This window comes from Spodoptera frugiperda, chromosome 30 (genome assembly GCF_023101765.2).
Source record: "Spodoptera frugiperda isolate SF20-4 chromosome 30, AGI-APGP_CSIRO_Sfru_2.0, whole genome shotgun sequence".
NCBI lineage: Eukaryota > Metazoa > Arthropoda > Insecta > Lepidoptera > Noctuidae > Spodoptera > Spodoptera frugiperda.
The window spans coordinates 721,516-736,904 of record NC_064241.1 but is presented as its reverse complement, the minus strand read 5'-3'; the positions used below and the strand labels follow the sequence as shown (position 1 = coordinate 736,904).

General features: G+C 39.4%; 3 protein-coding genes across 4 annotated transcripts in view; 1 reads left to right on the top strand and 2 right to left on the bottom strand.

The window, feature by feature from the left end:
• LOC118269546 (glutathione S-transferase 1) overlaps positions 1-15,389 on the bottom strand; it is a 278,820-nt gene that overhangs the window by 258,997 nt on the left and 4,434 nt on the right. The window lies entirely within an intron of this gene.
• LOC118269822 (GDP-L-fucose synthase) lies at positions 1,249-6,901 on the top strand. Its single transcript, XM_035585144.2, has 8 exons — positions 1,249-1,414; positions 1,526-1,680; positions 2,355-2,469; positions 2,844-2,972; positions 3,402-3,475; positions 4,117-4,256; positions 4,827-4,955; positions 5,662-6,901. The coding sequence occupies exons 2-8, from the start codon at positions 1,526-1,528 to the stop codon at positions 5,895-5,897; spliced, it is 978 nt and encodes a 325-aa protein (XP_035441037.2). The 5' UTR covers positions 1,249-1,414; the 3' UTR covers positions 5,898-6,901.
• Positions 6,897-15,383, bottom strand: LOC118269835 (glutamate dehydrogenase, mitochondrial-like). 2 transcript variants are annotated; one of them, XM_035585168.2, is made up of 11 exons: positions 15,023-15,381; positions 14,383-14,506; positions 13,422-13,529; positions 13,211-13,303; positions 12,421-12,507; positions 11,951-12,117; positions 11,131-11,268; positions 9,895-10,062; positions 9,268-9,472; positions 8,732-8,874; positions 6,897-8,476 (listed from the first exon to the last, which is right to left on the bottom strand). In XM_035585168.2, exons 1-11 carry the CDS (start codon positions 15,287-15,289, stop codon positions 8,360-8,362), a joined length of 1,617 nt encoding a protein of 538 aa, XP_035441061.1. In that variant the 5' UTR covers positions 15,290-15,381; the 3' UTR covers positions 6,897-8,359. The 2 variants fall into 2 exon arrangements, with proteins under 2 accessions (XP_035441061.1, XP_050562938.1); XM_050706981.1 differs by lacking the exon at positions 11,131-11,268 and having other exon boundaries at positions 15,023-15,383.

Sequence of the window (15,389 nt, the reverse complement as noted above, 5' to 3'; positions counted from 1 at the left end):
ATTTTATCTATTTATATTAAAAAAATAGTAAAACGTGAAGCATAATTCAATGTATTCCGCAGTTCCGTTGAAATGACCCCTTCTCGCTTCATCAGAGAGAACTTTACAAGTGTGCGTGTGATAAACGAAAACATAAGGCTATAATATATTATGTATAAGAATATTCAGAGTGTACCGAAAATAGTGCTTTTTAAACCTTGTCTACAGTCTTTCATATAGCAACCCCTATAGTACGACTACAGTAATATTGATACTAGGGCATTATTTCATAATGCTACTCTGAAATGTTCTTATAAATGCATGTTTAATAAACTTCTTCCAGATATTATTATATACTTAAATTCTAATTTAATATTTTTAACAAAAAACGATTCACAATAAAATGTCATATTGTTTATTTATTATTAAAACATAAACTGTCCGCCCGTCAAGTTATATTTACTTCCAGTATAAAAAAAAACCTTAATATCTGTGGCACCCTCATTCACCCTCATTTGTTTTCATGACTAATGCCCGGTTCCTATATTTAACGAATCGTCGTGGTATAAGATCCGTTTTTCGAGTACCGACTACGTATTGTAAAATACCGCTCCACAATTTAATAGACAAGAAAGCGCACTTAAATTTAGTGTTGCCATTTCAACTTACTCTTCCTTTTCAATTCAAGCCGGAGCCCCGGTAAGCCGGCTAGATAGTTCGCAACTAAGAATTAGGCGTCAGCCCTACTGAGCCCGTGAGTCGTGTCATGACGCGACGCATAGGTCACCAAATGCTTCCATTGCAGCTAGAGATAAATACTCAAAATAGTCAAATACTGGTGAAATATTTATTTTTATTTGAGGTTATTGTGTAACTACAAATAAAAGGATAGTCCTCAACTCAAAAATCTAAATCATTTTTATAGGCGATATTACTGAAATATTAGGTCTGAAACCCTTTCTTAGGTATTTTTTCAACGTAATTGCTGTAATCAATAGGGTATAAAAGAATATGTCTATTATTCATGGAGTAAGAAGTTTTTGAAATTTGTGACCTCGAAATTAATAATCTTTTGGTTGTCTATTAATTAATAATCCAAAACTATTATTTTTGTGATATATTAAAGAGTTTAGTAAAATCCCTAATTTTGTTTTATTACTATGTTTAGAAATGTAATTAGTATGTAATGCTCAACTAAAACATTACAAAATTAAGATAATAGGATTCTCTGTTTACGAAACAATCCGACTATTTCACAACTGACATTGACACTGTCAAGTGTTAACTTTATCAGTTTGTTGTTGTACGTCAACACGTCACTTCACTGATACTAAATAGATAGCTCAAAAAAATTAATTTTGAAAATAAGTTATTAAAGATTGCCACATAGGCACTGTCTCATTTAAGTAAACCAAGATTAAAACCAAAATAAAAAGTGTGTACACGTTACACATTACATTGTGTTATAATAACATAATTATATGTACTTTATTTATTAATACTTTGAATTTTGTATTTTTCACTGGAAACTTGTTTCATATTTCAGATGAGTATGGAAAGCCGAGTGATATTGGTGACTGGAGGATCGGGGCTAGTTGGTCAGGCGATAAAAACAGTAATCGAGGAAGAAAAGTCGCAAAATAATGAGAATTCAAAAGATGAAACTTGGATATTTTGTGGATCTAAGGATGGGGACCTCAGGTAGTCATATATAACCTATTTTAGATATAGATATACGTGTTGACGTTTTCGCCGGGTGATAATGTTATGATAGTACAATAATATTTACATTAGAACATTTTTTGCTTACATAATGTGACCATGACTTACAATAGTTATACAAAAACATTTTAACTACTTACATACAATCTCATAATATACAGTAAAACCTCATGTAAGTGAGATTTGAGAAACAGAAAGGTAATTTTGTTTGAGGATTTGTTCAAGTAATGTATTGAAGAACAAAAGATTAGCATTAGTGTGAGCAGACAATAGCACATACAATTTCTAAAAATAATATATGTGCAATGTCACACCTTTTATCCCATTAGTTATGCAGAGGGGCATATTTCAGCATGTAATGCCATTATACAATGTACATCTACTTTTCACCATTTGTGTTGTAAGTCCAATGTAACCAGTGTACATACGGGGTGAACCGATTACAATATATTGGGCACAATTCCAGACTCCGTAACTACTAATATTGAGAAATTTTCGAAAAACCGAAAAATGCTCAGTAATACTTTGCCTGACCTGGGAATCGAACCCGAGACTCCCTGGTCTGGTAATCACTTGCAACCACTCGACTAACAAGGCAGTAATTTTTATAAATATTTTCTATAATAACCAGTATTGTGTGTAATTAATTTCAGAGATAAGGCACAAACGGATGCTTTGTTCGAGAGACATCGACCCACACATGTGATACATTTAGCCGCCATGGTGGGGGGACTCTTCCATAACATGGCACACAATTTAGATTTCTTTGTAAGTTGCATATAAAGTACTTTGACAAGGATGTAAGAATAAGATAAGCAGTTATTGCCATTGAAGTATGTTATTCTGTTGATAAGATAGGTATGTAATTATAATAGTTTACAAATGTTTCCAATTAACCAAATTTTTATGTTTCCTGCTTGATTAAACTTAAATAAGCAAGTATACCTATTTGTCTGATTGTTACTTATAACTGAGTTTAAAAAAAATATAGATATTTTGATTAAATCGTGATTTTAGTTAGTCATGGTTTACATACATTGCTTTACTCAAATATTTCTGACAGTTTCACACATTATAAATCTTTAGGTATAAAGAATAATACCTAGATGTACCAAGTCTTAAAAAAACTTATTTTATTTCAGAGACAGAATATGGCTATAAACGATAATGTGCTGAATGCCAGCCATAAACATAATGTCAAGAAAGTAGTGTCCTGTCTGTCCACTTGTATATTCCCTGATAAGACTACATATCCAATTGATGAGACTATGGTGAGTTACAAACTACCATTTAACATTTTATCCCTTCGGGGATAAAAGGCGTGACGTTTATTAGTTATGACGTTAAGGGAGCAGAGGTGCACAATGTATACCTACTTTCCACCATTTGTGTTATAAGTTCCATGTAATAGGGGGTGAGCCTATTGCCATGCACTGGGCACAATTCAGACTCCATGCTACTACTGAGAAATTTTCGATAAACCGAAAATAGTCCAGTAATACTTTGTCCGATCCGGGAATCGAACCCGAGATCTCTAGCGACCATTAGACCAACGAGGCACTCGACAAACTACTAATATAACTAGTCAAAATGAGTATGCATGGCTTAATTTGTGTAGATAACAAATAAATATAAGTTGTAAGTGAAAATCTCGCTCTATAAACCTTTCTTCTATTTGACCTTTTTTTGTGATATTTCAGGTGCATAATGGCCCTCCTCACACTTCAAACTTTGGTTACAGCTATGCGAAGAGAATGATTGATATACTAAACAGGTAATTTTTTTTCAATATTTGGCTCAGGCCGCTCCACGCTCCCGAGAGTGGTAAACAACTTTAACTGCGAAACTGCTCAGAACAGACCATAGATACAACAAAAACGAATAAAAACAACAAAAGAGTAAACAAGCATCAAAATGTGGCAAGAGACAAAAAAAATCAACTTAGTTACATTCAGACTACAGGATTTAATATGTATTTCATATTTTAACAATTTACTAATCTACAGTATGTTAAGATATCTTTTCGACGTGATTGAATTGTTAATATACTTACTTCAATCTGATGAAACTGATAACTGTCTAGTAATAGATAAAAAAGCAACGAATCACACTGTGACGTCATCAAGTAAATTGCAAGATAATTCTTACTACACACTTTATCATTCTGTTATGATTGACTATATAGAATAGTCCTGGGTTTGATTCCCTGTTCGGGAATGTTGTTACTGCGCTTACGAAAGTATTTTTTTTAAACACTAGTCGTTCTCCTGTATCTTGTATGCGTTTACAATTTCACATACACATGACCCCCAGACCCGAAACAATAATTTGTGGAACACATAAGAGTTGGTCCGTGCGGGAATGGAACACCGCTCGAACCGTGCAGTCGGTAATATGATTGCATTAATGTTGCAGAGGTTACCAAGAGATGTACGGCTGCAAGTTCACGTCGGTGGTCCCGTGCAACGTGTTCGGCCCCAACGACAACTTCGACCTGCAGGCGAGCCACGTCATCCCCGCACTCATCCGGAGGATGGACGACGCTATGCAGAAAGGTAGCTTCATTGCACCATATAGTGTCTGATGATTTTTTTTATATACCAGCATAGAGCATAAGTGTGGGAGAGCCAGGCTCAACCGGAGTGGTAGCACGGCCTCACAGAAACCGACGTGAAACAACGCTTGCGTTGTATGAGTGAGGTTATCAGAGGTCAAATTACTCCCCTTCCCAGTCTTCCCAAAACCCGATTCTCCAGTAACCCCTTAAATTCCTACCCTCAAAAGGCTAGCAATGCACTTGTAACACCTCTGGTGTTTCAAGTGTCCACGGGCGGCGGCGATTGCTCTGTCTGCTCATTTGCCGGCTTATTCCATAAAAAAAAAACATATTTAGGGAAGGATATTCATTTAGCAGACTCAAAATTCTTCAGGTATTACATAAGTTGTTCTTATGCAAGGAGCGCTTCGGGGCAGCATTTGAACAAATTCTGCAAATGGGTACATATAGCGACAGGCTATATCCGTCGTAGCAACATATCTATCACGTAGCGGTAGCATAGAAAATAGCAGTTAGTAAACAAAAACAACTACATACTGTTTAATTTGACTATGAATGTGGTTTGCAGGAGACCATCAGTTCACGGTGATGGGCAGCGGGCGGCCGCTGCGCCAGTTTATATACTCGCTGGACCTGGCGCGGCTCTTCGTCTGGGTGCTAAGGAACTATGATAGCGTCGAACCTATTATATTGTCAGGTAAATATTGCGGCAACGGGAAGGGCAGGTAGGGGTGGTGCCTCTACCTGCTCCTACCGTTGGTGTTGTATATGACGCAACGTCACGCCTTTTATCCCCGAAGGGGTAGGCAGAGATGCACTACACATTACGGCACTTAATGCCGTTATACAATGTACACCCACTTTTCACCATTTGTGTTGTAAGTCCCATGTAATAGGGGGTGAGCCCATTGCCATATACTGGACACAATTCCAGACTCCGTGCTACTACTGAGAAATTTTCGAAAAACCGAAAACACCTCAGTAATACTTTGCCCGACCCGGGAATCGAACCCGAGACCCCTTGTTCGGCAGTCGCACTTGCGACCACTCGACCAATGAGGCAGTCTTGGTGTTGTATATTTCTCCATAAGCTTCTCATACATAGGTATCGACAGTGATCGGATTACCGACGCGAGTATCGGCAATCGGATTGCTGATACCACTTCCACTCGGATTTATGGCATCGGCTTTCCGTATGATATCATCGGTACGCATCGCATGAAGGCATTGTCGATGAGCGTTCCGTACGATGCGGATCAGTGGACGCAGATGTATGAGTTTCTATACAAGATAAAGATATCCGTTGCGTGCGATGATTACGATGCGGGCTTATGGACGCTTACCTTTATTAATAAGTCGACTTATTAAGATAGTTAATTGAAAATGTTATTATTTAATTACAGTTGACGAAGAAGACGAGGTCCCGATAAGTACGGTGGCTGAGATGATAAAGAAAGCTCATGGGTACTCCGGCGAGATAGTCTACGACACCACGAAGGCAGACGGCCAGTATAAGAAAACAGCTTCGAATAAGAAACTCAGGAGTTTATACAAAGACTTCAAGTTCACTCCGTTTGAGACCGCCATACACGACACCGTTGCATGGTACAAACAAAACCGAGAACACGCCAGATTATAAAAAAAATATTTAATCTTATTACATTATGTACCGTTAAAGTATCTTTTGTTATTATCAAGATCATTTTATGTATTTAGTAAACAGATTACAATCGTCAATTTTAAATAATTATTAAATTCCATGCGCATACGCATTGTATATCCATTTAAGTAATAACTATAGTTCGAGTTGGACGATGGTATTAAAAATGTTATCATTGTAAAATAAATAGCAGGAAATATATCCGTTGGGTTGAGAAACTATTTTTAAAATTATTTATATATAACTATTTATTTTTTCTATTTCAATGAAGACAGTATCACAATGTCTCTCGCACCAAACGAGGATCATCGTCTATGGATTGTCCTTATCGAGTAGTTCCGACAGTCCAGGAACTATGTGAAACTCAGAACTATGTGACGCTCCTCGGCCAAGCTTTAGTCCTAATAATTCATTCCGTTACAATATCTGACTATGTTCCTTTAGTGATCACTAGACTGAGTCCTGAGTCACGACGCATGGCGCTAGCGGAGTCGGGTGCGCGGGCGCCAAGTACCGCGCCGTAGTGCGCGGGCGCCAAGTACCGCGCCGTAGTGCGCGGGCGCCAAGTACCGCGCCGTAGTGCGCGGGCGCCAAGTACCGCGCCGTAGTGCGCGGGCGCCAAGTACCGCGCCGTAGTGCGCGGGCGCCAAGTACCGCGCCGTAGTGCGCGGGCGCCAAGTACCGCGCCGTAGTGCGCGGGCGCCAAGTACCGCGCCGTAGTGCGCGGGCGCCAAGTACCGCGCCGTAGAGCGCGGGCTCCAAGTACCGCGCCGTAGTGCGCGGGCGCCAAGTACCGGCCGAGTGTAACACTGTGCAATGTGCATATAGTTGTCCGCGCGGGAACTAGCTCCGCTTGCGCCATGCCCAATCTGTCCGTTGCATTGCGTCGCGACGACGCGCAGTGGACGAATGGGGCCTCGCTCTAAATATAGGAAGTACTTATAAAAAGTAATATATTTTTCCAAATAAAAATCTTAGTAAAATTTAATCTTTTATTTAGTAAAAATATCTTAAAAATAAAATAACTATGGGTATGCAAGTCCCAGTTAACAACATCATGGTGAAACGTGAATAGTCGCTAAAGTCACTGTGGCCCATAGTCAATACATTCATAAATACTTAGCAACAATAAATAATAATTAATAACAAATAATAATTATCAAGATCATCGTTGTAATGATCAAGAAATAACAATTTTCAACAAATAACAATAGCAAAAAACAGGCACTTTTGTTAATTTTGTAAAAAATTATATCATGTCAGACAGTCCAGAATGTGCTGAAAGCATAATGGGATGTACAAGTAAGCTACATTGTATTTAGTCACGAGTGAGGAGTGTTCGAAAGTGTATTTCAGGGCTGAGGTAATTATATTAGATTAAGGCACTGACGTACTGAGGTTATATATTATATTATATTTATTATTCTAATTATACTAAGGTTATATGTAACCTGATGTCAGAGCGAGCCAATAGGCGGAACAAATCAGTAGGTTTATTCACAGGATTACAAACCCCGTTTCAACCTACAGTTATAATTTTCTTATACTTTCATACAAAGTTAGCTGTGCCATGGTATTAGTTTCAAATATTGTCATGCATGCAATGTTATATTTTAATGCACACATGTTTCGAACTAAGTACCACTACTCAGATATTTCAAATCTATCATGTAATCTATTAATCACGTATTTAAGACTTGAATTACAAATTGGAAAATTAAGAAAATATCACCAACTCCACTGACTCCTCTAAGCTACCTTAGTACAATGCATGTTCAAATATGACACTGGAAGCAATGTACTAAGTTGCATGCCTATAAGCTTCCTAGTGTTATAAGATAAAGACGGGACAACTGTTACATAAGCCAGCTTAGAAATTGCCTTCAAAATTTCCAAAATGTATGTAGTCAAGTGGCAGGACGGTAATGTTGTGAAACATTGAACCGCGAGCCAAATAGTATTTTAGAGAAAATCTTTATAGGGAGAAATCCTGTTACACCAATAATTATATTTACTTGGTTTACAGGTGAGAAAATACATATCACAGCGAGTCTCCAATATTTGTTAACTGCCCGGCCGGCTTGCTTAGTTTATCCTAGTCTTGTGTCGTAAATAATGTGTTGATAAACTGGACAAACATTGTACTTGAGTATTGTTCATGCACATACATGTTACTAGGTTGGACTTACTATACCTACACAGGTCTGAAATTCACCCTGAAGTACGTCACCCTGTATGATCGCGCCTTCATTTTAAATTAGGGACATCCAAGACTCGCGCCGCTAGTCTGATGTCCACGCCCCGCTCATTTTCCTTTCCTCACTAACATAAAGCTACCAGATCGCCAGTCCCAGTCAGTCGACCCTCTACCGTAGCCCTAGGGTAGTCCCTGGCGTATACTTAATCCGTATTTATTTGATAAGTATGGCAACTAACTAATGTTAAAAAGCTAAGCCGTGCTCATCGTATGTCGCGAATATCTTCTCTATGGATGTGATGTACGCTGCGGTTCGCAAGTCTATGCCAAGGTTGTAGGATTTAGCTGCGGCCGCCACATTCTGGAACAAGTGTTATTAGTAAGCAAGAGACACCGAGTTACAAATTATTCAAGGTTTGTCGTGGGAGAGCCATGCTTCGACATCGACACGAATGGGCAGTTCGGCCGGATTGATTCCACGGCCCCACGGAAACCCGGCGTGCAACAACGGGTGTTGTTTCCCTCTGGTGCTGCAGATGTCGCCGATTGCTTACCGTGTTCCGTTTGCTGGTCTGTTCCATAAAATGCAAGAATAACACATTTAAAATATCCATACCGCGCAAGCTTTGGTCATGGAGTATTCGAGACCAGTGCCCACGATGTGTTGCTCGCTAGCGCCGGACATGAAGGACGCGAACGCCGGCGTCGGGGCCACTTTTGCGTTTACGCTGGCTGCCTTTAGCGATTTCTCCACCGAATCTAATACACAACACTTTTAGATTATTTACCTAACTAGGCTAGAATAAAAAATATACAAAAATAAAAGTAATGAATGTAAAATATCAGCTTAAAAAGTAGTAGGTAGGTATTATATACTCTAACCTAATTAACGTCTACTCTCTTTCCAGTTCGTTTTTGGTGTCGTCAGCAAAGAACGAACTAGATAGAGGCTAGACCGATTTGTCTGCTCATAAACATTCATCCGCATAGGTATACTCCGGTTCATCCGTGATCAAGGCGTTTGCAACAGTGCCGAAATATCGGAAACTCAAAGACGAATAAACATGGTAAATATTCCGTTTTAAGTTCTAATGACATTACTAGTGACCATGTCAGTTTAAAAACTTATTTAGAAGAATGTGTTGTAGTCACCTAGAAGTGCCGTGTTTGAGTCTCTCCAGAACTTTATGCTTAGCTTGCCGAAGCTGACGTGGTTAAGATTCTTGAGGAATTCAAAGTAGGAGACTGTGACACCTCCGGCGTTGCACAACAAGTCTGGTATCACCAGGACCTTCCTCTGTAGCAGTACGTCGGCAGCAGACGGCACTGTCGGCCCGTTCGCACCTTCAGCCATGATCTGCGCGACATTTATTTTTGTTTTAAGCGTAATATGGCACGTAATACCGCTATACAATGTACACTTTTCACCATTTGTGTTATAAGTCCCAAGTACGAGTAATAGGGGGTGAAGTACCTATTGCCATATTATACTGGGTAAAATTCCAGACTCCGTACTACTGAGAAATTTTCGAAAAACCGAAACAACCCAGAAATACCTACATTTTCCGACCTGAAAATCGAACCCATGTCCCCCTGGTCCGGCAGTCGCACTTGCGACCATTCGACCAACGAGGCAGTCCGTTAACGAGACAAAAACGAGAAGCCATGGAACTTCAGTTATTAGTAGATCTAGCGGGAACGATGCGGAGACAATCGGCGGTCTTATAACCCACGGTGACTTTTAAAAATCGACTTTATTTCATAGGTACTACGACTCACCTTAGCTTGAATTTTAGGTGCATTTTCAGCAGTGATAGTTTTCTCTTTCGCAGCGACCACAAGAATGTCACACTTCTGATATAACAGATCAGGTCCCGTTTCTTTGGCCCCCCCTTGCGAATATCCTTTGGCGCTTCTCTTGTTCCCTCTCATGTATTTCATCAACTCCTGGTTTGGAAAAAGTATGTAAGTAGTAGTTACATGTATGTACATAACTGTCCCTTAGTAACTATTTTGTTCCGAAAACGATTGCTGAAGACTAGGTTAAGTTACCATTAAATGACTGAGTACCTACGACGGTAAGAGTATTTACTACACTATTTTAGGCAGTTGTCCCACCAACGACGAGTAAACGACTAACTATCGGCTATTTTCTCGCTCAAGAAACGTACAATAGATATACTTTCCGTGTAAACAAAAGAGATGCATATACAAACAGTTGATCGCTGACTGTTCACACTGCCGGCGAGTGCTCGCTTCACTAGTTTGTCGCTGAGCGACAAGAGCTATGAAAGATAACACTCGCTCGGCGACACTCGCCAAGCGATTAGAACTTAGGCAGTTGTCCCACCGGCAACGATGAACGAGTAACGAGTAAAGCTAGAACTAGCAACGAGTTAGCGAGACGCGTGGAGCGAGTGCATAGTTCCGATATTTGTGTACTCGCATCAGTACGATACGCACTGTAGGAAAATGACCACTGGTTGTTCTCTGGCGTAAGTTCTAATCGCTTGGCGAGTGTCGCCGAGCGAGTGGGACAACTGCCTTAAGTAGATACTCTTACCTTACCTCTTAGGTACTAAAACAAAACTGAAAACTAGAATATTGGTTTCAAAAGTAATTTCGAACTGCCTTTTTAGCATTTTGTTAAAAATTATACTAGTAGGTAGTACCTACAATAGCTAGCCAAATACAAGTCGTCGTTTGAAGGAAAGGGCTAAGCAAATATCACAAGGATTTGATACTTGTAGCGTCATTTATGGGAAAACCTACAAAGCTTTCAACTCAGTTGTTCCACTAACAGAAATACACATATATATACCTATACTAGTTATGTAGGATGAAGATCCTTAGAGAAAACATTTACAGCTGAACGCATTAAAACTCCGCGCATGGCGGCGGGTAGAGTATGCTACTCATCGTCTCCAGTGACTAATGTAGGTACCATGTTCCTTTTAGTACCTGTACGGAATCAAGTGAGGTACCTATGAAGACTATAAAATACTATGAACTCACTATTGGGTTGATGCCCTCAGTAGACGTCAGGTTGGCGGAATGTTCACAGATGCCAATAATCTTTACTCCATTCTTAAACAGGTATACAGCTGCCCAACTGCCCACGTTACCGAAGCCCTGGACAATTGCTGTTTTGCCCTGTCGAATGTAACATTTAGGTACTTATAACCCGGGAATATAAGTCATTCAGCCACATTAGTGTCTCTTCGGAATGCTATAAAGTCCAAAATCTTTATTTTGACAAGTTAGAAACTTAGAACTTATCTCAGAACCTACATATCGTAGGGCGCGTCTATGGAATTTTGATAAACAAATATTAAAAAAAAATATTTCGTTTTTTATGAGTTTTTGCTTGCTGTGGCAAAATTTTTACATCTTCTTTTATAACGGCAATAGAGGGCTTAGTACGAGTCTGTTTTACGTTTAATGAGATCGAAACGACAGCGCGTCCGGCTTTCTGATTGGCCGATACGAATGAACTAACCAAACTAATTCGAAAGATCAAGTGGTGGTGGACCGTGATCGAGTTGACCATTGGTTATGAGTACTTGTGGGAATAATCTCAACCAATGACGGCCTAGAAAGCGAATGAGCTTACTTCGAAAATCCGAATTGACAATTACAGAATAGCCTAGCTGATCCCTATTTGTGTAGTGTTAGTAACTATTTATAATTCTGTCCACTTATCTGGTTATTGGTTTGCCAAATTTGCATTATAAAGATTATGTAACCTCATTATTCCGTTGGGACCCACCGCCTAAGGATCTATTTCAATGGACGTGGAAATAGATTGTTAGCCAAGAGTAACACCGCAGAGTACCTTAAATCCGGGTTGCATTCCTATGAGTTTCATGAAGTGAGTATCGTGGATGTAGTAGTTGATGGTCATGAACACTCCGCGCCCAGTGGCTTCCACACGCCCGTGAATGCCTCCGCCATGAATTGGCTTGCCAGTCACACACGCAGCTGCGTTCAAATCCGAGAAGCCTGACGACATTAACTTATGTTAGTTTTCTACCCGTAACGAAAACAAAATGGGCCATCCATTAATTACGTCACACGTTAGGGGGGGGGGGAGGGACTCGACTAAGTGTGACTTATGTGACAAGGGGGCGGGAGGGGTCTTAAATTTCGTGACGTCACATTTCAATTATTATAATCTAACTGTTAAAACACGAACTTGGAACTATTATCGAAACACTCAAAAAAATCTAGATGTGACGTAGATAATTTATGGATGACCCCTAAACTTTGAGAATCCATATGGCCTTTTTTTAACTGCTTACTCACCTAAAGTTTTGATGTAGGTGTCTACAACCCAAGACATTTCCCTGCCAGAGGTATTATAATCGGGAGCAGGCACGTCGATACCGGCACCTTTAAAACAAACATTTGAATCAAGCTCCTGTTCAATAGTAATAAGGTTTGCCTCTACTTTACTGTAGGTACTGTTCGCCAAATATAAAGGTACTCTCACATGCTCATTCTACGCACGAAAGCATGCTTTAATTGAGCAATTGTCAGTTTAAATTAACTAAAAACCACACTTTACTCTCGTAAATTAATGGAGATAAGCTCTACTAGTTTCGACTTTCGAGTCACAAAGGGACTCTTCGTCATGAGCGCGGACGCGGCGACATCGCCGCTAGTAGCTAGTAGAGTTTGTCTCCATTAATTTACTTGAGAAAACCGTGATTTTTACTTAATTTAGTATGTCTCACGAAAGTTTATTATACACATATTCCACACGATTTACGATAGTAGATATTTAAGACAGTTATTTCGTATAGTATAGTAGATATTTCGGCCATGAATGAATGCGAAGAGGCGTGCGACTTTTAACGATGTTACCTGCTGAGCGGTTGAAAAGGTGTGCTTTAAGCGAGTCTAAACAGCTTATAGGTACCTAATTAAAACTATAAACAGGAAACATACTTAAAACTGGCATGCCTATTGCTAGTTAATGTGAACTGCTCATAAGAATGCTTGTAAGCATACCTACTCAATAGAATGCTTTGTGGCATGCTATTTTTGAGCACGTGTAACAATACTTTAATTAGTTTATTAAATAAGTTTGTACCAATGTAGTTCTTTTTAGCAAGCTCCAATGTGTAACGTCTTGTAAGACGTTGAAGTTCTGCCACTGTAAACTTTTTCGGGTTGATGCTCACACCTGTAAACATCAGACGAATTAAAACTAAGTAACAGTAAAAGTAGACATCCAATTACCTACCTACAACTAGTAGGTAATTAGGACAAAAGGACGATAGTGAAATGTTTGGTATGCTCACCTCCTTTGGAGCCGCCGAAAGGAATGTTAGAGCAGGCGCACTTGAAAGTCATCAAGGACGCGAGAGCCTTCGTCTCATCCAAGCTCACTTCGTCCGAAAATCTGATTCCTGGGGAGTGGTTTAGTAGTTCTTTTTATCTATATCAAACTTCAAATAATATCCATCACTATTAATATAATCTATACTATATATTAATATATTATATTATATTATAATATTATAAAGCTGAAGAGTTTGTTTGTTTGTTTGAACGCGCTAATCTCAGGAACTACTGGTCCGATTTGAATAATTCTTTTTGTGTTGGATAGTTCATTTATCGATGAAGGCTATAAGCTATAAAACATCGTGCTGTGACCTATAGGAGCCGAGCAGAGCGGGTGAAACCACGCTGAAGTAGCTAATCTATACTAATATACTAATACTAATATACTAATAATATTATAAAGCTGAAGAGTTTGTTTGTTTGAACGCGCTAATCTCAGGAACTACTGGTCTGAAGTGAATATTTTGTTTGTATTTATCGAGGAAGGCTATATAACATCACGCTATGACCAATAGGAGCCGAGCAGAGCGGGTGAAACCGCGCGAAAGTGGCTAGTCTTCCATATTTGAAACCCAACTCATTTGTATCCGTGGTCATTCATTCAGCCAGAAGTTCGAATGGTCACAGACTATTCACGATGGGAATAATTCTATCTGATTTGCCAAGTTCCAAACCATACATACCTACCTACTTAATTTCAAAGAGTTAAAACGTCTTATTACCTAGTCATCAGTAATTAGGTAGTTTTGCTTGGAGTGTTGTCCGGGAAAATTGATATTCGCAAAATTTTATGAAAAGTAAGATTTAACCCACCTTAGCAGGTGACCGTGGATTGTCATTGTAGCCTAGCTAGTAGAATGACGTGTTCCACACGATGGATTGTTTTTGATTAAGGATTTGACTTGACTATCTACTAACCCCCTTTGCACGGCAGACGATGAACGCTGTGTTGGACACGGTAGGCCTGTATAATGTCGTAATTGCCATTTTTACGCTGCAAGGGAAATTCCATCTGAAGGCAGCTGTTGCAAGAGCCCATTACCTGGAAATTAAATAAATAGTATAGTACAAGTACCTACCTACTAGCCCTCAAACACACGTAAGGATTATGTTAGATAAATCGTTGTTGTTTGAATTTGTACAGTTTTATCGTCGCGTGTAGACGGCGATTACTGTTCAGCAGTACCTACTTCACGGAGCTTGCTCCTATTTTTTAACACATAGGTAATCAGGTCTAATATCGCCTGTACGCTATCATCTTCGTGAGCTTCTGCAGAGTACCGGATATCGGAGATGTGTGGAGGCACTAAGAACATTGGATTTATCTGTAGACTGAAATCGCTACGATATATCGTCATGTGTGTATGAGGCATGGGGCATTAAACATATCTTACCTACATATTATTGTGTTTGTAACTGGGTATCTTTCAAAATGCCAAAAAATCTGTCATCACAAAGGGTATGACATTCGAGTAATTCGTCCTTTCTATAAATAATTATTGTCTGCGTTTGATGAGGAACTAGGAGGACTGACGGACGGAGTGGAAAAGCTACTTACTTTAAGGATGCCGCTAACTCTTTGCTGTCTCTTCTTCTCAGACAAGTGCGTGTGCCTGGCGAGGTATTTGACTAGCGAAGGCTCGCAAACGCGCACTGCGCTGTGGTAGAAGAACTCCACCATCCTGAAGAAGTCAGGGTTGGGCTCGCAACCCACTTCTGCCAAGTGCTTTGGAATTTCATAATGTCTTACGGGCATCCTCATTGGCGTTATGGCTTTTACTGCAGATTTACATAACTTAAACGCATTTTTAAAAGAAGATAACATTTTTGTCTGTTATTAAAACCAATCAAATAGTAAAAAAAATCCTGAAACAAAGTTATTATTTGACAAAATGGTGACAAGTGCGCTAGTACATTGTTTTCTT

Coding starts and splice junctions, on each gene's coding strand:
- LOC118269835 (XM_035585168.2), bottom strand. CDS start 15,289: ATGTTATCTTCTTTTAAAAATGCGTTTAAGTTATGTAAATCTGCAGTA. Junction 14,507..15,022: donor GAGTTAGCGGCATCCTTAAA/GTAAGTAGCTTT, acceptor TTTAATTTCCAG/GTAATGGGCTCTTGCAACAG. Junction 8,477..8,731: donor CCATGACCAAAGCTTGCGCG/GTATGGATATTT, acceptor CACTTGTTCCAG/AATGTGGCGGCCGCAGCTAA.
- LOC118269822 (XM_035585144.2), top strand. CDS start 1,526: ATGAGTATGGAAAGCCGAGTGATATTGGTGACTGGAGGATCGGGGCTA. Junction 1,681..2,354: donor TCTAAGGATGGGGACCTCAG/GTAGTCATATAT, acceptor AATTAATTTCAG/AGATAAGGCACAAACGGATG. Junction 4,956..5,661: donor CGAACCTATTATATTGTCAG/GTAAATATTGCG, acceptor ATTTAATTACAG/TTGACGAAGAAGACGAGGTC.